At 40.7% G+C, this 26305-nt stretch overlaps 1 protein-coding gene across 1 annotated transcript in view; it reads right to left on the bottom strand.

The window, feature by feature from the left end:
- Positions 1-26305, bottom strand: part of LOC126092276 (THO complex subunit 3) — a 54603-nt gene that overhangs the window by 6755 nt on the left and 21543 nt on the right. The window contains exon 4 of the mRNA XM_049907792.1: positions 22037-22198. Within this exon, the coding sequence (XP_049763749.1) occupies positions 22037-22198 (162 nt within the window). The remainder of the gene's footprint in view (positions 1-22036; positions 22199-26305) is intronic.

Raw genomic sequence — 26305 nt, 5'->3', positions numbered from 1 at the left:
CCTGGATTCGGTTAAGAATGATTTTGAAGTAATAGGTTTAACATCAGAAGAGGCATCAATGTTAGCACTGAATAGGGGATCATGGAGGAACTGTATAAGGGGGGCTATGCTCCAGACTGAACGCTGAAAGGCATAATCAGTCTTAAATGATGATGATGACTATTACCGATCCCCCCTCCCCCATGACCATGGACCTTGCTGTTGGTGGGGAGACTTGTGTGCCTCGGCAATACAGATGGCCGTACCGTAAGTGCAACCATAACAGAGCGGTATCTGTTGAGAGGCCAGACAAACGTGTGGTTCCTGAAGAGGTGCAGCAGCCTTTTCAGTAGTTGCAGGAGCAACAGTCTGGATGATTGACTGATCTGGTCTTGTAACACTAACCAAAACAGCCTTGCTGTGCTGGAACTGCGAACGGCTGAAAGCAAGGGGAAACTACAGCTGTAATTTTTCCCGAGGGTATGCAACTTTACTGTATGGTTAAATGATGATGGCATCCTCTCGGGTAAACTATTCCGGAGGTAAAATAGTCCTCCCATTCGGATCTCCAAGCGGAGACTACTCAAGAGGACGTCATTATCAGGAGAAAGAAAACTGGCGTTCTACGGATCGGAGCGTAGAATGTCAGATCCCTTAATCGGGCAGGTAGGTTAGAAAATTTAAAAAGGGAAATGGATAGGTTAAAGTTAGATATAGTGGGAATTAGTGAAGTTTGGTGGCAGGAGGGACAAGACTTTTGATCAGGTGAATACAGGGTTATAAATACAAAATCAAATAGGGGTAATGCAGGAGTAGGTTTAATAATGAATAAAAAAATAGGAGTGCAGGTAAGCTACTACAAACAGCATAGTGAACGCATTATTGTGGCCAAGATAGACATGAAGCCCACGCCTACTACAGTAGTACAAGTTTATATGCCAACTAGCTCTGCAGATGACGAAGAAATTGATGAAATGTGTGATGAGATAAAAGAAATTATTCAGATAGTGAAGGGAGACGAAAATTTAATAGTCATGGGTGACTAGAATTCGAGAGTAGGAAAAGGGAGAGAAGGAAACATAGTAGGTGAGATAATTTACATTGGGGGTAAGAAATGAAAGAGGAAGCCGTCTGGTAGAATTTTGCACAGAGCATAACTTAATCATAGCTAACACTTGGTTCAAGATTCAAAAAAGAAGGTTGTATACATGGAAGAATCCTGGAGATACTAGAAGGTATCAGATAGATTATATAATGGTAGGGAGAGCATAAGGGAACTGGAATGGGGGGAAAGAAATACAGTAGAAGAAGAATGGGTATCTCTGAGGGATGAAGTAGTGAAGGCAGCAGAGGATCAGGTAGGTAAAAAGATGAGGGCTAGTAGAAATCCTTGGGTAACAGAAGAAATATTAACTTTAATTAATTAAAAGAGAAAATATAAAAATGCAGTAAAAGAAGCAGGCAAAAAGGAATACATCATCTCAAAAATGAGATCGACAGGAAGTGCAAAATGGCTAAGCAGGCATGGCTAGAGGACAAATGTAAGGATGTAGAGGCTTATCTCACTAGGGGTAAGATAGATACTGCCTACAGGAAAATTAAAGAGACCTTTGGAGAAAAGAGAGCCACTTGTATGAATATCAAGAGTTCAGATGGAAACCCAGTTCTAAGCAAAGAAGGGAAAGCAGGAAGGTGGAAGGAGTATATAGAGGGTCTATATAAAGGCGATGTACTTGAGGACAATATTATGGAAATGGAAGAGGATGTAGAAGAAGATGAAATGGGAGATACGATACTGCGTGACGAGTTTCACAGAGCACTGAAAGACCTGAGTTGAAACAAGGACCCGGGAATAGACAACATTTCATTGGAACTACTGATGGCCTTGGGAGAGCCAGTCCTGAGAAAACTCCACCATCTGGTGAGCAAGATGTATGATACAGGCGAAATATACTCAGACTTCAAAAAGAATACAATAATTCCAATCCCAAAGAAAGCAGGTGTTGACAGCTGTGAAAATTACTGAACTATCAGTTTAATAAGTCACAGCTGCCAAATACTAACGTGAATTCTTTACAGACGAATGGAAAAACTGGTAGAAGCCAACCTCGGGGAAGGTCAGTTTGGATTCCGTAGAAATGTCGGAACATGTGAGGCAATACTGACCCTACGACTTATCTTAGAAAATAGATTAAGTAAAGGCAAACCTAAGTTTCTAGCATTTGTAGACTTGGAGAAAGCTTTTGACAATGTTGACTGGAATACTCTCTTTCAAATTCTAAAGGTGGCATGTGTATAATACAGGGAGCGAAAGGCTATTTATAATTTGTACAGAAACCAGATGGCAGTTATAAGAGTCGAGGGGCATGAAAGGGAAGCAGTGGTTGGGAAGGGAGTGAGACAGGGTTGTAGCCTCTCCCCAATGTTATTCAGTCTCTATATTGAGCAAGCAGTAAAGGAAACAAAAGAAAAATTCGGAGTAGGTATTAAAATCCATGGAGAAGAAATAAAAATTTTGAGGTTCGCTGATGACATTGTAATTCTGTCAGAGACAGCAAAGGACTTGGAAGAGCAGCTGAACGGAATAGACAATGTCTTGAAAGGAGGATATAAGATGAACATCAACAAAAGCAAAACGAGGATAATGGAATGTAGTCGAATTAAGTCGGGTGATGCTGAGGGAATTAGATTAGGAAATTAATACACTCAAAGTAGTAAAAGAGTATTGCTGTTTGGGGAGCAAAATAACTGATGATGGTCGAAGTAGAGAGGATATAAAACGTAGACTGGCAATGGCAAGGAAACCATTTCTGAAGAAGAGAAATTTGTAAACATCGAGTATAGATTTCAGTGTCAGGAAGTCGTTTCTGAAAGTATTTGTACGGAGTGTAGGCATGTATGGAAGAGAAACATGGACGATAAATAGTTTGGACAAGAAGAGAATAGAAGCTTTCGAAATGTGGTGCTACAGAAGAATGCTGAAGATTAGATGAGTAGATCACATAATTAATGAGGAGGTATTGAATAGAATTAAGGGAGAAGAGGAGTTTGTGGCACAACGTGACAAGAAGAAGGGACCGGTTGGTAGGACATGTTCTGAGGCATCATGGGATCACAAATTTAGCATTGGAGGGCAGCGTGGAGGGTAAAATTTGTAGAGGGAGACCAAGAGATAAATACACTAAGCAGATTCAGAAGGATGTATGTTGCAGTAAGTACTGGGAGATGAAGATGCTTGCACAGGATAGAGTAGCATGGAGAGCTGCATCAAACCAGTCTCAGGACTGAAGACCACAACAACAACAACAACAACAACACTACCGATTTCGGCTATTGCCATATTCAGATCTGTTACAAGCAAAAACAGGATATAACCAACTAAGTTCAGTTTGCTGACGCTAAATCTATAAAAGGCCTGGTGCTAGATAAGAAAAGTAAAAAGTGTTTACGTGATTAACAGCCATGCATGCCACAAAATTTTCTGATGTAGTATCAACTTCAAAAAAAGCTTATAGGTACATTGTAAGTGTCGCTGATGAACAGAATGCATCTAGTAATTTACACAAAGACGCTGAGACCAGCATAGGGCACTATAGCAAGGGTACATGATTAATCAGTATCGCAAATGTAATGGTTAAAATGCAGTATGCATAGTCATAATCTAAAACTACTTCACATGGGAAAACGAGCATCTGACAATAAAACATGTACTGACATACCATACTAGGAATTACATCCGTACTCAAAACCCACATAAAAAGTGCAAATACTAATCATGTGAAGCTCCTAGCCTGGCAAAGTAAAACATACAATTGTGTAAAAGCCAGTATAAAAAGTATAGGATTAAAATCACATCCATGAAACTACATCTTCCAGTGTGACAAAACAATAACCGTAACCGTAATTGTAAGGTAATTAATGAAACAGTAACTATTAATTAAAAAAATGGATAGGTGATAATACATCCAGAATGGGATCTCAATCGCAACACGTCGTGACTTCTCTGTGTGACATTTTTGTTTTCCTATGGCGGAACTTGTGGAGAGAGGACCACTCTCCCCATCACCGGCAGCTGGTGCACATGACCACATGCTAAGCTGCTGGGGTGATCGATGCTGCTCAGACGCCAAAATAAGCATTTAGGTTAAACTCATTCTGTCCATTCAGCAGTAATTCTGGTTGTCATTATCTGTGTACATAAATCTCCATTTCCTCGAGTAGGTTCGGTAACTTCCCCTTTGGCACCATATGCAATTCTTTCATATTATCCTCTATGTTTCCTGTCAAATGTTTTTCTCTGTCCAAATGTGTACCAAAAGTGCTCTTATTTTTGTTATACGTATGCTCTCTAAAATGAGTCTTGAAATTCTTTCCTGTCTGACCCACATAAAACTTGTCATAGTCTTGGCATTTTATTTTATAGACACCAGATTCCAAATATTTGTTGTTGTTGTTAGCAGCTTTGTGGCATAGCCTACAACAATTTGTACTTTTCATTTGAAATCACAATTCTGTTGGAAAATGCACCGCTCCATGACACAGCAACAAACTTCTTGCTCTTTGGTTCTGCTGTCTCCTTCTTGTCACATATTTTTGTCTTTAGTTTATTATAAGAGTTTCATTACATCATGGTCCTGATTTGCGTTTGGCTCTGCTACTTGTCTGATCACCCTTAATTCTTCCACCTCGTTCTTAGGGGTGAGTGGCAGTTTTAGCATCCTGTAGATAATGGCTCTGAAGTAAGCCCATTTATGCTTCTCAGGGTGACACGATTCCACATTTATAATCGTGTCAGTAGCTGTCGACTTCCTAAATATGCTAATATTATGCTGTCCATCTCTTTTAGTTAACCTAAGATCCAAAAAACTTATTCTTACTTCTTCTTCCGGTTCCACTGTGGAAATTTTTTCATGCATCCCACCAATTCTTCCTGCTACCTCACGTATTTCAGTTTTATCATCTTTGTACAGTAGTATAATGTCTACATAAAGTCTGTAATAAACATTTTCTTGCAGATAGTGTTAACTAAATATATGTCACAATTAAATTTTATTACAATGAAACAATAAACCATTTAAATAGGCAACAGCCATAAGATCAGTTGTAGAGTAATGTGAATTATCTCATTTTCAAAACTTCATATCTTTTTTCACAGTCAGATATCAATGTTGAAATTTTTACAGTACATTGTTATCATATAGGTGTACAAACTGTGCAAAAATCATATTTTTATATTCAGTCCCACCTGAGATAACTAACTCCAAACTCTACAAAAAATGAAAATTTTCAAATTTCAAAAATTCATAAAAAAACTAAGGGAATATTTGTAAGTATTCTTGCTCTATATGAGGCTAGTAATGTATGATATCTAACTACAGGAAAAGAAGTAGACTCTCATAAATCACTCCTTGTTTCTTATTTTTTGGGCCTAAAAAGTGGATTTTTGAAAATTTGGATTTCAATCTTTGGTGGTCATTTTAACTGGTTATTTTTGAATTTAGGGTATTTTGTGTAATAGACAATGGTGTAAAGGACACTTTTCTAAAAACAATCATGGCAACTGCAATGTTGTAACTTAATCCAGTGCAGAGATATTCATATTTTTGCTAATGTCTCTAACCTGAAACATCGTCGTGTTCTTACAAACGAAAATGGCTGCCATTCAGTAAAAAAAAAAAAAAGTGGTAAAGCAACCAAATTAATTTTTACTGGACCACTTCATTTGGATTGATCCTAAAGGTATACACTATTTTTTCTACGATTTTCTACGATTTTCTATATAGCTACAAAATTTCACATCGTTTGAATGGTAAATAAAAAACTGCTACTTTATTTTCAATGTGTTGGCAATATTGCTTTGTTGAAAGTGATGCCAGAGATGAACAAGGGGGAGGAAAGGAAACTGGCATGTTCTTGTGATTTGTTCCTAGTAGTTTAATGCCTGTAACAAAAATACACGAGCGCAGGGATGCCACTAATTTTACTATTTTGTTATATGCAATAAAGCAAGAACGTATACTTTCGAAGTACAAGTACTTTTGTTAATCCCACACTACCTAGTTCAGTTCTTCATATTGGAGAGAGAGACAATTGTAAGGACACAGAGAATTAAATCAGTTACAATAACTTCTCAAAAAATTAGAATCATTGGTCTAGGATACAGGTAATGTGTGTCATTATTGAATTGAACATGTAACTATCTCATTTTGCAAAAGGGAAGGTAAATATTCAATGTAAGGTGCTGGCAATTAATGTAACTGTTCTGCCTCAGGTTCACCTGTGATTTGTTTTTATTTTCTTTATTGTAAATCTGATTCATAACACGTTTTCATGGAAGAGGTCATTGTCAAAGTGCTCACATCAGGGCTAGTGAGTGGCATGTGAATGCATCCATTCAAAATGAGACGAAGGAAGATAGATTTGGGATTAACATCTGATTGACAATGAGGTCATTAGAGGCAGAGCCCAAGTACAGACTGAGGAGCGATGCCGAAGGAAATAAAAATCAGTGAGTAGGATCCCACGAGGAATGATCAAGTGTATAGCCTCACTCTATCAGGAGAAGGGGGGTGAGGGGAAGAGTGAAGTGAAGCAGATAGACAGAAGCTATTGAATCACTATTAACTGTGCACAATGCCGATTTTGTGTGTGTGTGTGTGTGGGGGGGGGGGGGGGGGGCAGCAGGGGGTGGGGGTTGGGTGAAGAAGGGACCAAACTACGCGGTCATCAGTCCCTCCGACCTTCGATTAACTAAAACCGATTAAATCCCACTTTAGAAGAGGGAACCACAATGTTCATAAAATGATAAACTATTGACAGGGAAGGACGGAAAAGGGTGGAAGAAGAGGTGAGGGAAAGGAAGTGATCTAATGACAGGGGCATGAAGGAAGAAGCAAAGGAGACAAGAGAGATGCTCAAGACATAACAGACCCCATAAGGAAAGGACTGGGAAGGCAGAGGGCTGGGGTGAACCACAAAGCCCAGTTGAAGCCAATCCAGTCGGGACGAAGGGGGGAGCAAGAGGGCCTGCCATGCCCTCCACTCACCGATAAGGTGGACGGTCCCTCCCTTAAATAAAATGATAAAAACCCCTATCATGAATAAAATGTAAAATGAGATCCGCTGCTGAGGCATTGTCAGCCAACACCAGGGGTAGCGAGTCTGGAAAGCTAAAAGTCTGTGGCAGGACGGCTAAGTTGGGGCAGTCCAATAATATGTGAGCCACAGTCAGCATCGATCCACAATGACAGAGAGGGGGGTCCTCATGACGGAGGAGATAACCAGAGTCAGCAATCTATGGCTGATGCGGAGCCAGCATAGGATGACAGAGGCCTTATGAGAGGCCCGTAAGGAGGACCGCCACAGAGTTGTAGAATCCTTAGTAGCCCTGAGCCCAAAACCTGACGACCTAATGCTGAGTGAAGGTCTATTTCTGGAATGCCAATAGCAAGAGATGGCCTGGTAGTAGCTAATTTAGCCAGTTGATTGGCAAGTTCACTGCCAGCAACACCAAACTGACCTGAGGTCCAAATGAAAACCACCAAGCATCCACGATGAGCAAGGAGAGAAAGGGAGTCCTGAATAGCGATGACCAAAGGGTGGCGAGGGAAGCACTGGCCGATAGCGTACAAAACGCTCAATGAGTCACTACAGATAGTGAAGGATAGTCCTGAGCAGGAGCAGATATGGTCCAGTGCGTGCAAGATGGCTACCAATTCTGCAGTAAAAACACTACAGCTATCTACCTATACGTCGCGCATAGGTGTAAGCAAAACCAGTGCGGCCAGCAACCATGGAGCCATCAGTATAGATCATTCTGAACCCTGAAAAGAACTGAGGAGACAGTATAACTGGTCGTGAAGAGCCATTGGAGGAAAAGAATCCTTTGAATCGATTGAGAGATCGAGACAGAGCTGTGGCCGAGAGATGCACCACGGAGGGGTACATGCGTGAGTGGAGAAAAGAGGCAGTAAAGGGAATTGCTGGAGCTCAGAAAAGAGTGACTGAATAAGGACAGCCATGGTAAGCCCATGTCGTGGCTGCCGCTGCGGCAGGGTGGTCTCTGTGTCTGGATAAAGGAGACCACAATTAGGGTGCTTTGGGGTGCAGTGAATGCAGAGCACGTAAGATATCAGCTGTCGTTGGTGCAAAACTCGCAGTGGTGGAATCCCCGCCTCTACGAGAAAGCTAAGTATGGGGTTAGTCCGGAAGGCACCAGTCGCAATTCGGACCCCACAATGGTGGATGGGGTCTAGTATCTGCAACGTCGAAGGCAACGCCCATAGACAGGACTTCCGTAGTCTAAACGAGACTGGACCAATGCTTGATACAATCGCAGGAGAACAGAGCAGTCTGCACCCCAGGAGGTATTGCACAGACACTTAAGAACATTGAGAAGGGACTAGCACGTCCTCTTCAGCTGGCGAAGATGAGGGAGCCATGTCAACTGGGCATCGAAGACCAGACCCATGAAGTGATGGCTGTCCACCACCTAGAGGGGCTGGCCACTGAGGAACAGTGCCGAATGGGGATGGACTGTACGGTGATGGCAGAAATGCATGACACACGTCTTGGCCGCAGAGAACTGAAAGCCACGGGAGAGAGCCCACGAGTGTGCCCGGCAGATTGCCCTCTGCAGACGGCGTTCTGCAACGCCCATTACAGAGGAAGCGATGCAAATACAAAAACCATCAGCATACAAAGAGGGGGGACACTTTCGGCCCAACAGCTGTCACCAGACCATTAATGGCTATGAGAGAGAGAGGGACGCTCAGCACGGAACCCCATTTTCTTGTCGATGGGGAGTGCTGTAGGAGGAGCCAACTTGGACCCAAAAAGAGCGACAACAAAGAAAGTTACAGATAAAAATGTGCAGAGCGCTACGAAGGCCCGATTCATGAAGAGTGGTGAGGATGTGGTGGCGCCAGGCAGTGCCATAGGCTTTATGCAGATCAAAGAACATTGCAAGGAGGTGTTGCTGATGGGCAAAAGCCAACCGTATAGCAGACTCCAGGTGGACCAAGTTATCCACTGTAGAGCGGCCACAGCGAAAACCACTTTGAGTCGAGGACAAATGGTCGCAGGGTTCAAGGATCCAAAACAGCCACCGACTCATGATGCGTTCAATGAGCTTACAGAGGGCTAATTGGATGGTAGCTATCCCACTGAAGAGGTGGCTTCCCTGGCTTCAACACCGGAACAACAATGCTTTCCTGCCACTGGGTAGGAAAGACTTCCTCATCCACAGACAGTTGAAGAGGGTCAGTATACGATGGTGGCCAGCCACCGGTAAGTGCTGGAGCATTTGGTTATGTATCTGATCTGGTCCAGGAGCCGTGTGGGGGCAAAGGGTGAGGGTGCTGGCGAATTCCAACTTGCTGAATGGGGCATTATATGGCTCTGAGTAGTGAGAAACAAAAGATGAAGGCAGTCATCCTGAGCGCTCTTTCAGGAGAAGGAACATGGGTGGATACTGAGCCGATGCCGAAGCTTGAGCAAAGTGTTGAGCAAAATTTTCTGCTACAAAGTCCGGATTGGTAAGAATAACACCATGCACAGAAATTCTTGCAACACCAGTGGGAGGATGGTGGCCAAAAATCTGCCTGAGTTTCGTCCAGACTTGTGAAGAGGGGGTGTGTGGTCCTATGGCAGCTACATATCATTCCCAGCAAATCCGTTTCTGAAATTTGATTAGATAGTGCGCCGGGTGCGGAGTCATTTAAAGACCAGAAGAAGAGCAGTAGAAGGGTGCCACTTGAAGTGTTGAAGAGCAAGGTGGTGGTCTTTTATGGCTGCAGCACTTTCCGGAGTCCACCAAGGGACCATCTTCCGGCGGGGGGAATCTGAGGAAGAAGGGATTGCTGAAACTGCCGCTGAAAGGATGGTGGCAGTCAAAGCCTGTGTAGATTCATCAACACTGCTGTGTGGCAATACAGTGGGGGGGGGGGGGGGGGATGGGAGCAGAGGAGAAGGCACCCCAATCAGCCTTAGATATGGCCCACCTGGGAGGGTGACGGAGCGAGAGACACTGAAGGAAGGTCAAAACAATCGGGTAATGGTCACTGTCACATAAGTCATCGTGGACACCACACTGAATGGAGGGAAGAAGGCCGGGACTGCAGATGGAGAGGTCAATGGTAGAGAAAGCGCCGTGTGCCACACTAAAGTGTGTGGGAGTGCCTGTGTTTAGTAAACAGAGGTCAAGCCCTGCCAGAAGAGATTCAACTGCCCTGCACAGCGCAGTAGTCATATGACTACCCCAGAAAGGGTTGTGGGCGTTAAAGTCCCCTAGTAGCAGGAAGGGAGGAGGGAGTTGTTGAAGAAGGGTGGTTAGGGCAAGGGATGTGGGCAGTCTGTCAGGTGGAAGGTAGAGATTACAGATTGTGATTGGAGTGGCCAGATGGACCCTGACAGCAATGGCTTTCAGAGTGGTATGGAGGGGAACCCATTTACTAATAATGTCCTTTCGGACCAAGGTGCAACACCACCAGAAGCCCGCAAGAGGCCAATTCGGTTCGGACAGAAAGCGTGGAGCCCATGAAGGGCAGGTGAGTAAGAATTGACAAAATGGGTCTCCTGGAGCGCAATACAAGTGGCAGAGTAGAAGGAAAGAAGGAGCTGCAAATCTGGAAGGTGATGCAAATATCCATTACAAATATACTGGAGGATTCTCAAGCTGGAGTCCAAATGGGAAGCGAATGGACCAGAGTTGGTCACACTGCTGAGTTGCCATCCATCACCGATACAGATGGGGTAATATCCATATAGGTGAGGTCAGACTCTATTGGTTCATTAACTGGAGGAGGGGAAGGCTCCACCTGAGGGGGTATCAGAGGGACCTTGCCCTTGTTCTTGCGTCTCTGCTTCTTCTCTTGGGAAGGAAGAGAAGGGCAGACTTCAGCGAAGGCGGGCACGGAATTACACTGGGCAATCTTGGCACCCACCTGCCGCGGATCATGCTGCCGATTTGGAGCAGCAGATCGCCTTTCAGGGGGTTGCCGGTAAGAGGAATCCCAGGAGGGAGCTCCAGTACCGGCGGACGGCGAAGGAGGGGAGCACTTCTCCTGCGGGGGTGGGGGAGCAGCACCCGAAGGGGTGGGTATGGGTACTGATGGGGAGGGGGAGTTGAAGAGGGAGGAGGAGGCAGAAGGCATGGGGCAAATGGGGTGGGGCTGGGAAGAGGGGCGGGTAGGAGGGGGAATGGACGCAACTGAAGCAAAAGTAGAAGTCATAGACACAGGATGGAGCTGGTCATACTTTTGACGAGCCTCAGTGTAGGTGAGCCAATCTAAGGTTTTGTACTCTTGAATTCTCCTTTCTTTCACAAACACCGGGCATGCAGGCGAGCATGGAGAATGCTGTCCATGACAATTTACACACACTGGTGGGGGAGCACAGGCATTCCCCTCATGGAGAGGGTGCCCACAGTCAGGACAAGAGCATAGGGAAGCAGATGCAGGAATCCCACATTGTTGTTCTACACAAAGTCCTATGGGAGGAGATTTGCCATTGTCTTTCTCCAACCTTTTATGAAGTGTCAAGTGTGTATCTCTGCCCTGTGATGAGTGCTTGTACAGCGTAGTTTTGAGTTTATGTTGTTATGGATGAAGGGAAGGGACAGGGTGAAACCTGATGCCGGCACACAGCCTAATCCTCTCATATGGCACCAAGGCAGCCACAGAGCTGAAAGTGCTCATCCAACGGACAAATCGCCATCAACAGAGTCACATGCCCTCGCTTTATGTGACACTGTAGAGAAGTCTGGAATTTAATCCGTCACTGGCACAATGACTTCCTCTCCTCCACTTGCCTGCCAAATACAAGCAGCGAAAATTTTCTACCACCAGGATTCAAACCACAGGGTGTATACGTGGACAACGAAAAAAAAAATTCCCGGATTTTTCCCGGTTAAAAGTACACTTCCTCCTGGGTGAAAATACACTTTTTCCGTGTTAAGTGAAAGTATACTTTTCCTGGGAACTGTAAAAGTTATCAGTCTTTTGAATGGTTATGGTTTTATTCACAGGCGTAGAATTTCCCAGCACTTTAGTAAAAGAATCTCAGGGAACAAAACACATTTTGAGAAGATATCTGACATGCAGTAACATGTACACGGTATTTTCGTATTATGAAAGTATAAATTCGAATTCCACCAAACATCATATGTTACTTTCCAAAGCATTTAAATCGAGATTGCGATGTGCTTTTGTTAGCCAGTCATAGCTCACGTCACGCGATCTTGCCAGCCGACAACAGCGGATATTCAGAACATAGGACACGTGGTGTAGTCAGCCAATAGCAACATCACTGTTAAGCAGTGCGAACACACAAATAGGAAAAGTTAATGGTGTAAATTAATATACGTAGTGTTGTTACAAGAAAAGAAAAGCTTTCACATAAATTTGTTGCTGCTTTTTGCACGTGTTACACTTTAAGATATATCACACAAATGTGCCAGTAAAATTTTTAAGAACAACATAAATGTCAGATCTTCAAGACTCGAAATTATTCTAAATAATCGTATTCAAAGAGCTGATTTTTAAATGAGAGTCAAACGCCCTTGTGATTTAAGAAATTCATCGTCCATTCTCACACACAGTTCATCTTGCGTAAAAGGAAATTTACTTTGAAAGTAACACTTTTCAGACCACCATTCGCAATATTTTCTTGCGGCCTGTTAGAAATAGGTTCGTTTCAGCAGTTACCAGAGAGCGCCAGATAACAAGCGTCACTGTGCTTGCGCAGTTACGATGATGCAGGAAGCCTGTATGTTCGCATGTGTACAGCATTAAAAGATCTTACATTATGTCATAAAGGAAACAAGACATTAGAGGATACTGCAAGAGCATGGGAATTTTGTGAACCATACTAAAAGGCATAATTCAGCTTGAAGTGCACATTCGTATGTAAATTTTCTTGGATTACCAGTACTGTATTATCTCATTGGTTCTTTATTATGGTACAATGCCATGCGTGCTAGAAGATGAAAACGTGCACTTGAAATGCAGCAAACAGTTGAAACTAGCCAATAGTGTGCAATTAAATGCTCCGTTTCAAATAAATTGGCTGGCTCAGCGGAAAAGTTATTAAAGCCAAATTTCTTTAGCAAATCAATAAAAGTAACTTCATTGTTCTCCAAGGCGATTAATGCTTGACTGTCAGAAAGGGGACATAAAATCTGAAACTAATAATGTATTATAGCCTTCTGTAATTATGCAAATGTATTTTAATGGACTTCAAAGCTCCTGGCCACAGAAATCCGTTTTGTTTTCATTTGACGTGAGAGCAATAAACGAACAGGAAACAGCAAAATCACTAAACGTGAATATGGCTCAAGTGGAGACCACCCCACTACGGCGCACACTGCTCTGTTTATCAGTCCTGGATCTACGATATTTCCGAACTGGGGCAATACTAGATAGTGGCCGCCCCTCCCTCCAGTGTTTGAGATACGACGGCAAAAATTAAATCGACTTTCCAAAAAACATTCATTTTGTAGCGCACATCTTTCTGAAGAGTCTGATACATAAAACCTATGTATGAGAGGAAATGAAGACATGTTATTTGGTCTCAAGTGTGCCAAAGTGCAGTGCCACGCATATTCACACAGCATTCTTCTATTGCACATCACTGTACTTCACTCTATCGAATTCAAATGTGTATACTTTGTAATGGATGTATCAAACTATATTCAGGACAGTAGACATTAAAATGTCCTGTGGTGCCTCTCCTGCTCCAAGTCGGCCGTTTTGACATCTTGTCCCTCTTAAAAAAAGAAACATGCAATTAATACTGGATGGGATTACTTGTAACCAGGAGATCAAGAATGCTTCAGAAAATCTGCACTCTTTATTGCCTATTAGCTAATAAGTTGCTGTTTTGTGTGACAAAATTTAACATAGGATACATAAAACCAGTAAACATGAGAGACAAGCAAGATGGTACACATTTCTCAATCCTTAAGTCCTAGCAAATTTTTCTCCCTATTCTTGCTTCGGGTTTACATAGTGTGCTTTCCTTCCTGCGAAAGAATCTATTACGTCATGAAAGTTAGTCAAATGTTTTGCTACACGGAAAAACGAAATGTTGTCTAATACAGAAAAAGCTGTTAATACAAATAGTACCCAAGAATGGTGTGGTTTCTCGATCTGATTACGTGTATTTTGTCACTGTGTACTAGATAAAATGAAATAGGGATGTGTAATATTACAGAAGTTTTAATACACACCAAATAAACAAGACTGTTTTGGAACAAATGGTCATTTTATGGGACAACAGAATATGATTTACGAAGAACGAATATCAAATGCCAAATAGGCTTACCACAAGCATAAAGCTTTATGTTAGGGAAAAGTTTACATTTCATTCATACGCTCCAACTTCTGAAGCATGAGATCGAAAAGTAGTAGTACGAAATTTTTATATAAATTTGGAATCGTCATATTCTTCTATAATTTGTGTGATGTCCCCGTTTCTTCTCCTTCCTCGTTCTAATGAAGAACTTTGTCATCACTAATTCTAAAAACTATTCCTGCCAGTGTCCAAACTTATTCTCTGATTAACTTCACTAACCCTGCCACGATCACCGGTTTAGTTATCCAGCATTTATTCTCTGGTTAGGCGTTATTACGTGTTCGTACAACGCGTTTTGCGCGCTCCTCCCAGAATAGAACTTATGCGCCTGCTAGCTGGGGACTGTACAACTAGCCCTTACTAGTGCAGAGGTCTGGCTAAAAACTTTGTCTAAATTTCATTTTTTTGGATACACCGAGAAGATACCACGTAATCTTTCTTACCTGTTAGTAATTTATTTCCACTCTGGTAGTTTGAATCTATGCTTTCACTAGTAATCATAACAATGTTAATCATTCACAGATCCAGTCAACCACATAAACAGTGATTGGCATTGACCCGTTCGGCTTTATTCCGCTCAGCTCGTATAGCCCTGCCGCCTTTTGTCTGCAGGAAAGTTTATTCCTACATGCAGGGATTCCCGTGGCAGAGCCATCACGTACTCTGTGCAAGCATTCAAAAATCAACTTATGATTTATTCAAAAGTCAACTTAGAATGTGTTCAAAAAGGTTCAAAAACTAACAGGGATGCGTTCTGGGGCAGATACTCTGGTTTACCTCCGTCCCTTAGAACCAAGCCTGTTGCACATGCGTGATGCTGATAGATTAGGCACACCAGTAAAATTTTTCCGGGTAGCACCTGGCCGCTTGCTGCTTTGCTTATACAGTTAACAGCCACATTTCTGTAGCCAGAAACCGGAGAAGGTACTACACACAATGCTACTCAACTGCTCAAATGAATCTAATGTAAACAGTTGTGACGTCACGCTCACTGGAGGCAATTTGTTGTTCTGAAGCATTGCATAGTCTTCCTAAAGCCTTTGACACATTTTGCTGTTGGCAGACGCTTGTGTGAGCACTGTGTTTTGTTGCTGTGTATGGCGCATTTCCTTGCCAAATTAGTTTAATTTTTGTTTTTCTCTCTTTCATGTTTTATTGCTGCAGTATTACTCTGCTGTAGCGAGATACAGTGATATCCTTCGTTACATTATTGATTCTTAACAGTCAATGTTACAAAAATTTAACTGAAAACTAAAACAATGAAAAATTCCCGGAGTTCTGAAAAATTCCTGGGTTTTTTCCGGATGAAAAAATTCCCGGGTTTTTCCCGGATCTCCCGGCTGTCTTGGGTCGTATAAACCCTGAACCAGCTTATGTCCAAGTTGAAAATCACCACACAGGTGTGCGTTAGTGACCTCAGCTACGGAGGTTGGTAACATCATCTACAACAGTGAGTGATTACTGTCTGGTGGGTAAAGTGAAATTGTCTGAAGAGTAAAAACAAAAAAATTCAAGTACGGCTGACCCAATACAAATTATTTACAAAACATTAAATCTAGTTGATTATCTAAATTTTAAAAAAGGAAATTAGTCATATCTGATGCGAGGGAAGCCACAGATTATGAAACTGATATAGGAATCATGTTTATTGAAATTAGTCCACACTCAGTGGTAACGAAAACTTAACATTACGAGCCACAAGCTTGGTGTGGCATGTCCAGTTGTTCAAACTGAGTTATCAATTTGTACATCATTCAACATTCTGCTGTAAGTTTTTCACTCACTGACAGTCAAACGGTACACAATATGAAAGGCATGTATAGTTGTTGTCCCCAATTTCACTACTGTCTCAATATAATTTGGCCAGTTCTCACACTTTCCTGTTCCAGTGCCAAGTACTGGGCAATAAATCGGTAATTTTAAGCAGTGCTTTCATTCACAATGGGTCACAAATAGCTGAATTGGTAAACATTTTTTTGTATGACCATCTGATAGAAAATGAGCTAAGAACAGGAGGCTCTTCAGAGAGAGTTTGGTTTGCTTCTAAGAAGCATGGAAAAGGTGACAGATTTACTTGCCAAAGTAAGTGGATTTCTTCAAAGATACAAATACCCTTGAACCCTCTTGGCAGATAAATGTGATGAATATCTTACCACTGTAAGACACAGCTGTCTTGCTTTGAAGAAAACTGGAGCTTAGCAGACAGGACAAAGGTTAAAACATTTAGATATTCCCCCAGAACTGACATAAACAATGGAAAATGCTTATTCACAGCAAATTGTATTGCTGCTATTTTCGTACTGGTTTCTAAGATCACTTTCACTGAATGTCTAAATTTTTCACATAATGAACTTGACATTTGAGTACAATTTCTAGGACTCTGTAATAGCAACATACTGAAAACAGATTTTGATTAAACAGAATTAGAAATATGTAGGTGGAAAACTGCTGGTGAGCCTCCACCATCATAGGAAAAAGCATTAAGTAAACTAATACCATTCGCCCAACTCAGAGGTTTAAAAATAAATTAACGAATATGGTATCAACGGCAACATAGTCAATGAGCAGAAAAAACTGGTACATGAATTAATAAGAGCACTGCACTTGGCCAAATCTAACATAAAAAAAACTGTTAAACATAGCAGTGTCAATCTTCTTATTGATTCATTATGTCTCATTTTCATAAAACATTTACAAATAAAAGTGAATTTTATTTGTTCAAACATTAACTATGTATTGTTTATTTTGTCACTGTAGAAATAAGAGTGTAGTTTTTATCAATCTAAAGACGGTTAGATGCCAAAGAAGTTTTGGTCTTAACGGATCAAAGCCATCTGTCCAGACATTCTGTGACAACACAGAGAAGGCCAAAATACTAAATTTCTTTTTCCATTACTGTTTAAAAGAGGAAGATCACACTGTAGTTCCTCCTCTAAATTGCCGCACGAATGTCAAAAATAATAGATATTGAAACAAGTGAGCATGTGATAGAAAAGGAACTGAAATTGCTCGCTAGAAGAAAGGCCACTGAATCTAACAGGATACCAATATGATTCTACATGGAGTATGTCAAAGAACTTGCTCCCCTTCTAGCAGCCATGTACTGCAGGTCTTTGGTGAAGCGAGATGTTCATACTGATTTGGAAAAAGTGCATGTCGTTTTCATTTTCAAGGAGGACCACTGAACAGTTGCACAAAACTATAAGCTTATATCTCTGATGTTGGTCTGTTGTAGAATTTTGGAACATGTTTTACGTTCGCATATTATGACATTTCCAGAGACTGAAAATTTTGCCAGCAGAAATCAACATGGGTTCTAAAAACAACAAGGATGTGAAACACAATTCACCCTGTTCACCCCAGAAAGTAGTAGATACTGGCATCCAAGTTGACATTATTCAATACACACACACAAAAAAAAGTTTTCCATCACTCCGTTTCCCAGAACTCCTGAAGATAGATGTTGACTGTGGATATTGTATCACAGACAAAGTCCCTTTGACTATTCAGAGATGTCACTAAACCTGCCCAAAGATGTAAACAACCATGCATGTGCAGTGCCTAATAGACGGAGGGGGTCGGACAACCGATCAGTTCCAGTCATCCCACCGGGAAGGAGGTACACAACTCGTGTTGTCTGCAGTTCAACCATACCTAGACGGTCAATACCGCGGTTCGATCGCATCCGCATTGTTACTTTGTGTCAGGAAGGGCTCTCAAACAAGGGAAGTGTCCAGGGGTCTCAGAGTGAACCAAAGCAACGTTGTTCAGACATTGAGGAGATACAGAGAGACAGAAACTGGCGATGACATGCCACCCAAGGTCTATGACTGCAATGGATGACTGATACCTACGGATTATGGCTCGGAGGAACCCTGACAGCAACGCCACCATGTTGAATAATGCTTTTTGTGCAGCCACAGGACATCATGTTATGACTCAAACTGTGCACAACAGGCTGTACTCCCAACATCCATGGCGAGGTCCATCTTTGCAACCACAACACCAGGCAGTGCGGTACAGATGGGTCCAACAACATGCCAAATGTACCGCTGAGTATTGGCATCTCGTTCTCTTCACTGATGAGTGTCGCATATGCCTTAAACCAGACAATCATCAGAGACGTGTTTGGAGGCAACCCGGTCAGGCTGAATGCCTTAGACACACTGTCTAGCGAGTGCAGCAAGGTGAAGGTTCCCTGCAGTTTTGGGGTGGCATTATGTGGGGCTGACATACACTGCTGGTGGTCATGGGAGGCGCCGTAACAGCTGTATGATACGTGGATGCCATCCTCCAACCGATACTGCAACCATATCGGCAGCATACTCTCAAGGCACTAGTCTTCATGGACGACAATTTGCTCCCCCATCGTGCACATCTTGTGAATGACTCCCCAATAAAAAGGGTGGAAATGATGTTTATGTTGATCTCTATTCCAATTTTCAGTACAGGTCCCGAAACTCTTGGACTCAATGTGATGGAAAATTATTTTTGATGTGTGTAGTTGTACAGTGCTGCTTAATGAATAAAATATGAGCGTACTGAATATCACATCAGCAGTGTGACTGAACTGAAGAGTTTCTAGCAAACAGAACATGGCATGTCATGGATAGAAATCTTCATATAAAAGCAACATCGGGCATACTCCAAGAGAGTTTTACAAAGACCATTATTTTTCAAAATATATGTTGCCATAGTGGACAATGGTAATGACATGTAGGAAGACCTGCAGACGGTCAATACTTGGTGCAGGGAGTAAAATTGACTCACAACATAAGCAAATGTAAAATACTGCCAATAAAGAAGCAGAGAGACTCATTACTGTATAATTAAATGATTACAGAACATTCTATGGAAGCAGTTATATCCATAAAATATCTAGGAATACGTGTACAGAGTGATTTAAAGTGGAACAGCCCTATGAAACAAATCGATAGAGAAAAAGAGAAGATCCAAAGAAGAGCAGAGCATTTCATTACAGGTTCACTTAGTAAAGGCAAAGACATCATGGATATGCTCAGCCAAATCCAATGGCAGATGCTGAAAGAGAGGTATTCTGCATCACACTGTGGTTTACTGTTAAAGTTCTGAGAGCATATGTTCCTCGAAGAGTCAACCAATATATTGCTTTCTTCCTGCACATACCGTGCGAAAAGATCATGAAGGTAAAATCAGAGACATTCAAGCTCACGTGGAGGGTTACCAACAACTGATCTCCCTGCAGACCATTTGTGATGGAACAGGGAAAGGGGGAAGAGATGGTAATATACAAAGTACCCTCCACCACATGCCATAAGGTGACTTGCGGAGTATAGATGTAATTATAGAAGAGTATGAACACCATATAACACCCACTACACACCATATGGTTTGTGGAGTACAGATGCACATTTAGGAGGTAACTCTTCTAATTAGTGACAAAATACATAATCAACCTCATTTACACAGTTGGTCAATGGGCATAATCCATTTGTATATGTGCTTCCTTTTTAATCCCTTTTTTCAACAATACATTTACTGCTCCTGTAAAAATGGGTTACTTCAGCAGCTTCAATTACTTTTCATTGCACAAGATCACACATCAACTTCATTTCATTCATAATATCATGAAGTGCATAACATCACTATCTTTACAATTCTTTTGCACTGGATATTCATCATCATTTTAATTCGTGTTTGCCTCTTACAATTCTACTCCATTTTAATATTCAGGATTCTCCCCTTTATTTCTCCATAATTCTAATATTGTCTTTATTTTGTCTCTAAATCTTTAAATTTACATTTCCAATTTTCCCACAACAGCTTTTTGTTCATTTCTTACCAGCGACAATTACTTCCTTGTGCAGAATGCTAAGCTACATTGTGTTTTCATTTTTGGTAAAGTTTTTGCTACAACAATAAACCAAACTTGTTGCTTGCAGAGGTATCTGACAGCATTATTACAAAAGAAAAAGAAGGCTCTACATAGGCTGTCTTCAAGGGTGTTCTGCTTTTCCACTTGCAATTAAGACTACACAAGAATATGTCTTTACCTTCATGTCTAGTGATGAAAAATGCCTGGGCATCTATAAGTTGAGGCAAATGCCCTGTATAAGTGCCTGTGCAAATGCTCAAAATTCATAAATGCCTGGACATTTATGCAACACTTATAAAAAAAATTTAAACTGATATTCTGTATTGGAACAAGCTTTTTGCAACATATCTAAACATTTTTAATGAGGTCAATTCTTGGGGTAATACACAAGAAAAAAGAAAACAAAACTCAAGTTTAAAAGTAATTTCTGAAATAAAGTATAGTTTATATTAAGTAGATAGGCTGCAGGTAGTATTTTTACTTATAGCCTACTACACTACTGCAGAAAAAAGTTTATACATGATTTTAATTAGGAATAAGTCATGTGCCGATTCAGATTCTGTGACTCCAAGAATCGCTGGTTCTCTAGGAATTGACTAGTATCGGAATTGAACAATTCCAGTGTCTTCGGCATCAATTCTTTGTTATTAAATCTTTTTTATGTTAGTGTTCTCATTTTATCTTCCAGCAGTGCAGTCATACGAAAGTAGATAAAGACAGAAACAGAACAGAAAACTATAGTCTGTATCAAATGTCACTAAATGTCACAATAAAGCTTCCCCCCTCCCCTCTGAAAACAGTTTAACATTTAAGGATACATTTATTATCAAGAAACACATGCCAGCCGTTTAATATGTTCAGTAATAATTTTGCTATCAATAATCATTCTTCAGTAATATTCAGACATGGATTATAAAGTGTGTTGCATTACAAAGTGATGACGTCACAGCAATGCATTTTTACACCAGCTTATCATAACAAATCTGTTCAATGTAGTGAGTGTGTATGTGTGTGTCAAAGAGAGAGAGAGAGAGAGAGAGAGAGAGAGAGAGAGAGAGAGAGAGTAGAACTAGTAAAAATAAAAAGGACACTGTAAATGATAAGCTGCTGGAACACTCGTCCTTCCTTGGTACAGCAAGTTATAATGCTAGTAAAAATATATATACCTTCTCCCTTCTTTCCTCTTGTTCTTAGTAATAAATGTAATGAATGATATAAGTATGTGCTAATTTAAACATCTACTAACTTCTAATATTAGGAATATTGTCCCAACCCTTATTTTAATTGGTAACTTATACATTCTAGCAATACAAACTTTAAAAAGTGCTTTTTTTAAATAAATGTCCATATTTTGGACATTTAAAGCTGCTTTGGGCAATTTCCCGAGCAAATTCTCATTTATAAATGTCCATTTGCCTGGCCCACATCACTATTCATGTCCAAGCATTACTTATTTATTTGAATAGCAGAATATAGAACCTTGGGAGCTGTGAACAATTTAAATCAAGCCTACTACATAGGAGAAAAAAGCACTATGAATGTAACAGCACAGCTGAATGACAATGCACTACTGTTTCCTGAGGCAGCAGTTTTAAATAAAGACTACAAATCAATTATGAGTTTGTTGCACAGTATGACTGTCGTTATACATTCACCCTGGTGCTTAATGTACAGGAGTTTCACATGAATATAAGTGATGAATGTTTTACACATTAAGAGCTGTTTATTTTATACAATACTGAAAGCTGATTGGATTGTTACATAATGCTTAGAAAATATTGAAATTCTGAATCCTTTCAAAACAAAGTAAAATGAACTTGTTTAAAAATGGAGCGCATCTGCTAAACTTACCTTGAAAAAGTCCGCAAACATGCAAGTTCTTCCAAATCCCACAGTGAAACAAGAGCATCAGCCGATCCTGTAGCAAAATATTTGCCTGTAGGATCTAGTTCAATGCAAATACAAGTTCCAGGATGTGCTTTCAACACATGTTGTAGTTCTAGGTCTGGATAACTGTCAAACAGAATTTTTAGCTATAGGTTAGTATAAACTCATGACTACAAAGATGTCAACTACAGCTTATTCACTTGCTTTTTTGATGTACAGTGTGTATCAGATGTCCTTCAACAAACTTTAGGGATGGATTCCTCACACCAAAGCAATAAAAAACGGCATATAAATATAAACAAGTGAGGTTTGTAACCAACAATTAAAATCTTTTCTGATAGATAATCAAGTTATATCATCAGTACAAGTCGTCTGCTGACACCACATTGTCTCAGTAATACTGTCTTAACAATGTAAGAAAACACAGATTGCTACTTACCATAAAGAAAACATGTTAAGTTGGAGACAGGCACAATTAAAACACACTTACATGAAGCTTTCAGCCACAGCCTTCCCCAATAAAAGTGAGACAAAACCATTCATACACACAAGGGTGTGTCTCTCTTTTACTGATGAAGCTGTAGCCGAAAGCTTTATATAAGTGTCTTTTAACTGTGCCTGTCTGCAATTTAATGTGTTCTTTATGGTAAGTAGCAATCTGACTTTTCCTACATTGTTGATATTCCTACCTGGAGTTTCCATTGTTTGATACTGTGCTGTTATGGAGACACGATCACCTCTGACATCTGAAATTAGTCTGTCTTGCATATTTCGTGTGGGGCCGTAGTGGTGGTGGTGGTGGTTGTTGTTTGCTGACAGTGCTGTACTAACTGCCAATCAGGTTTCTGCACTTTCAGTCATATTTAAGCAAATTTTCACCAACATTCATGGACAGATCAAAATTCTCATGATACCATTAAGACTAAGTACCATCAGCAGTGTAAGATTAATGTGTGTCTTGCAATTGCAGGTGACCGTCTGGTAAGTTACATATTCTCTCAGAATGTTTTATGGGTGCTGTCTACAAGCACTTTATTTAGAACACTTCCAGACTTGCAACAGGGCGAGCCCCTGCATGTAAGAGGAAGCATGTGTTTTATGCTCAATGGAGTTCCAATACACTGCAGTCACAATAATCAAGATGCACTGTCCTGATTCGTATATGTACTTAGTATTCGTACTGAGTAAGAGGACTAACAGCTTACTTAACTGGCCTAGTACACACCAACCAAAACCCCCAGCAGCGCTCAAATTTCTGAATTCACGGCCTGAAATTTGATCCACCTTACACACCCAAAAGGGAGGATTTGAGCCGCATGGAATGAGTGAAAACGAGAACTGACATATTTATAGCATTCTTTTTCATTATACTTGCCTGCGACTCAACACATCCTCTATCAATCTACTCTTTCCATATTTCTGTTATGCCATCCTTAACTTTCCATTATTTGATTTTACTCAGCATTCTTATGATATGAGGCACATTTCGGTACCTTCCCTATGTAACACTTGGAACCTCATGTCCCTCCAGTTCAACTTTGTATTTGGGCATGACATTTACCTATTTTCTTTTCTAATTTTTGTGGGTGCTTTTCCTCTTTTGCATAGGTGTGCTTTATAACTGCTTCCAAGTATTACTTATAATTTTCAGATCCCAACAACACACTAGGTTATAGACATCACATTTTTACTTTCCCTGTTGATTTACAGTGTTCCTCCTTCCCAACCCACAAGGCTTGAGGAGGTCCTTGTGACTCATTCTTAATTCCCGATAATTCTCATGACAGCAGCTAAGCTGACCGTGTTAATGAATAAAGACAGACAGAGAAATCTTTACTGTTAGTAAATGGTCCCTAGTCACAAAATACTTTCCTCAATTAGTTGGAAGAAGAAACTCTGCTTGCGACAGCTAGGAAAATAGTAAGAGTCCAGTTTTTTTTAACATCAATGATCAGGGAACACACTTTAAATCTTTAATGACACATACTTTCAGAAATTATTTCACTGTTATGTACTTTTTTAACAGTCTGGCACTAATATGATAATGAAACGGTGTGTATTGCACAAATGAGCCAAAGGAAACATCCAAGTTTGCCAGTAAAATTGTACATGTAATCTGTGTTCCAGTGTAACATCAAGTTACGTCGGCCCAAAATGCTGCAGCAGAGAAGGCTATGAGATGACATAAGCCAATAGGACGCTGACTGGGACCACACCACGACCGGAGCGGCCCCTATATGAAGAGAATATAAGGGCTGTTCTGCCAAGCCTTGGCCGCACTAGAAAACGAGCCATGACTTGTGATCTATATTAGTTGCTTGCATGGAAATTGTATCTATTGAAGGACATTGATTATTTGCATATCGCTATTTGCTTGCGACACCTACTGCAAAAAGGCAAAGTTAAGTATTGTCAATTAAATTTACTGTAATGAACTCCATTAATGAGATTTGTTTGAACGTTGTCTAGTTACCTGAGAAAACAGTTTCTAAGACACCCTATGTTAGACACGCGGGTAGGATCTCACAATCTGAATCACTGAATGTAAAAAGGGGTCCCTGAGATAAACCCAATGGACTATTTGCTAAATAACAACATTTACAATAATGCTCCTTTCATTAAAATTAAAATTGAGCACTACTCATAGATGTAAGTACATCTAGGGGAAAGGTCTCTTTTGGGATTCTTACATCCCCGAAACCCTAAGTATGCAAAGTCAAAAACTGCAGTTTTCAGAAAATGTGGTGCTTTCTGAGTAAAATCACATTAATATCGTAAAAGGTAAAAAATACACAATTTGTAAATTAGGTTGTTTGAGCAGTTTAAATACATTGGAAAGAGAAGCTGGCTGTCACTCACCTAACAGACAGTGTGATGCAGGGGGCAACTGTAAATGAAGAGAAACAACATAATTAGCTTGCACTTTTCTCTTTTGCTTAGCAAAGAAGCAATGTACGAAAAAAGCTGAATCTAATGGAGAGGAGAGTCTGTTTATAGTGAGAATAAATCACTTGCTTGTTATTTATTAGACTGGCTTACTGGAAGTCTGAATCAGTACATATTAAGAACTGGGAATTTGACGAGTAGTTTGCCCATTCAAAGATTACAGAATGAACAGCTGCATTTTGGTTTGAGCACATCAGTAATTAATTGCAGTGAGGAGAATGAGGTTCTGAATAGTTTGGTAACTTGGACAGACAGTCCAAGACGGGAAAATGATCACTAGGGAATTCCTGAATGTGGGTTTCAATGTGGTACAAAATTCCAAGAGGGAACACTGAATAGAAAGCACCTAAGATGTATGATTAAAATTTTGAAGGTGCTAGTTTGCAGTTTGACTTAGGAAGCTTTTGTGGTACCTCCTTTACAATACACCATGTCCTCTGTGTGTAAGTGGGACCACAGGTCTACTACATTTCAGATGCACTCTGTTATGCTAGTAGGAGTGGTCACAACACGTAATAGCTGGAGCAGGTACAATGGCAGCTAATCTGTGATAACCCCACAAGGCTTCGCCTGGGGGCTCCAGCATGTTTCCACATGAAACTCTCACCAAATGTGATCGAGTTGGAATTTCCACCAAATCATACTTACAAACATTTAATGCACACACCAGTGCATGCAAACCTAGAGTACCTGATTTTCTAAGCTTCAATATTAGTCCTTAATGTTAAAAATGTGCAGATTATTTATGTGTTTGGCCACAAACAAAATAACCAAGCTAATGTAATAATTTGTGAGTAGATATTCATTTTAATATTTAGTGTTTGATGTAATTTTGATAAGCATTTAAGTGTCATCTATATAAAACTCTTTTAATTAATATTGGCCAATTGGTCCACAAGTTGTATAAAATTGGAATGTAATTACATCACTAGGACAGAGTGGCATAGTAAGGAAGAGACAATACCAACAGCCAATAGCAAGGAAGTTAAAAGAATTAGTAGGGCAAGACACGATAAGATGGGCTCGCTTTTCGAGATGTAGGGGGAACTTTGTGTTTAGAGGTTAAAGGGTGGGGAGCTCTATCTTTAGGATATGATTTGGTAACATTTATGTGACTGATTCTGGGTGGTAAGCAGCTGCGTAGTGCAAGTATCGGGACTTTGATTATTTCACAATTCCATCGCGACTTGGAATTTTTTGCAAATGAGACCACAGATGCACTTAACAGTTTTCCTAGGGAGGTACACTGAGAAGATATCAAGGAACTAACAGTGCGATCAGTTATTT

The sequence above is a fragment of the Schistocerca cancellata genome, chromosome 7 (genome assembly GCF_023864275.1).
Source record: "Schistocerca cancellata isolate TAMUIC-IGC-003103 chromosome 7, iqSchCanc2.1, whole genome shotgun sequence".
In the NCBI taxonomy this organism is placed as follows: Eukaryota; Metazoa; Arthropoda; class Insecta; order Orthoptera; family Acrididae; genus Schistocerca; species Schistocerca cancellata.
Note: the sequence above shows the minus strand (reverse complement) of the source record. Positions and strands in the feature narration are given on the sequence as shown.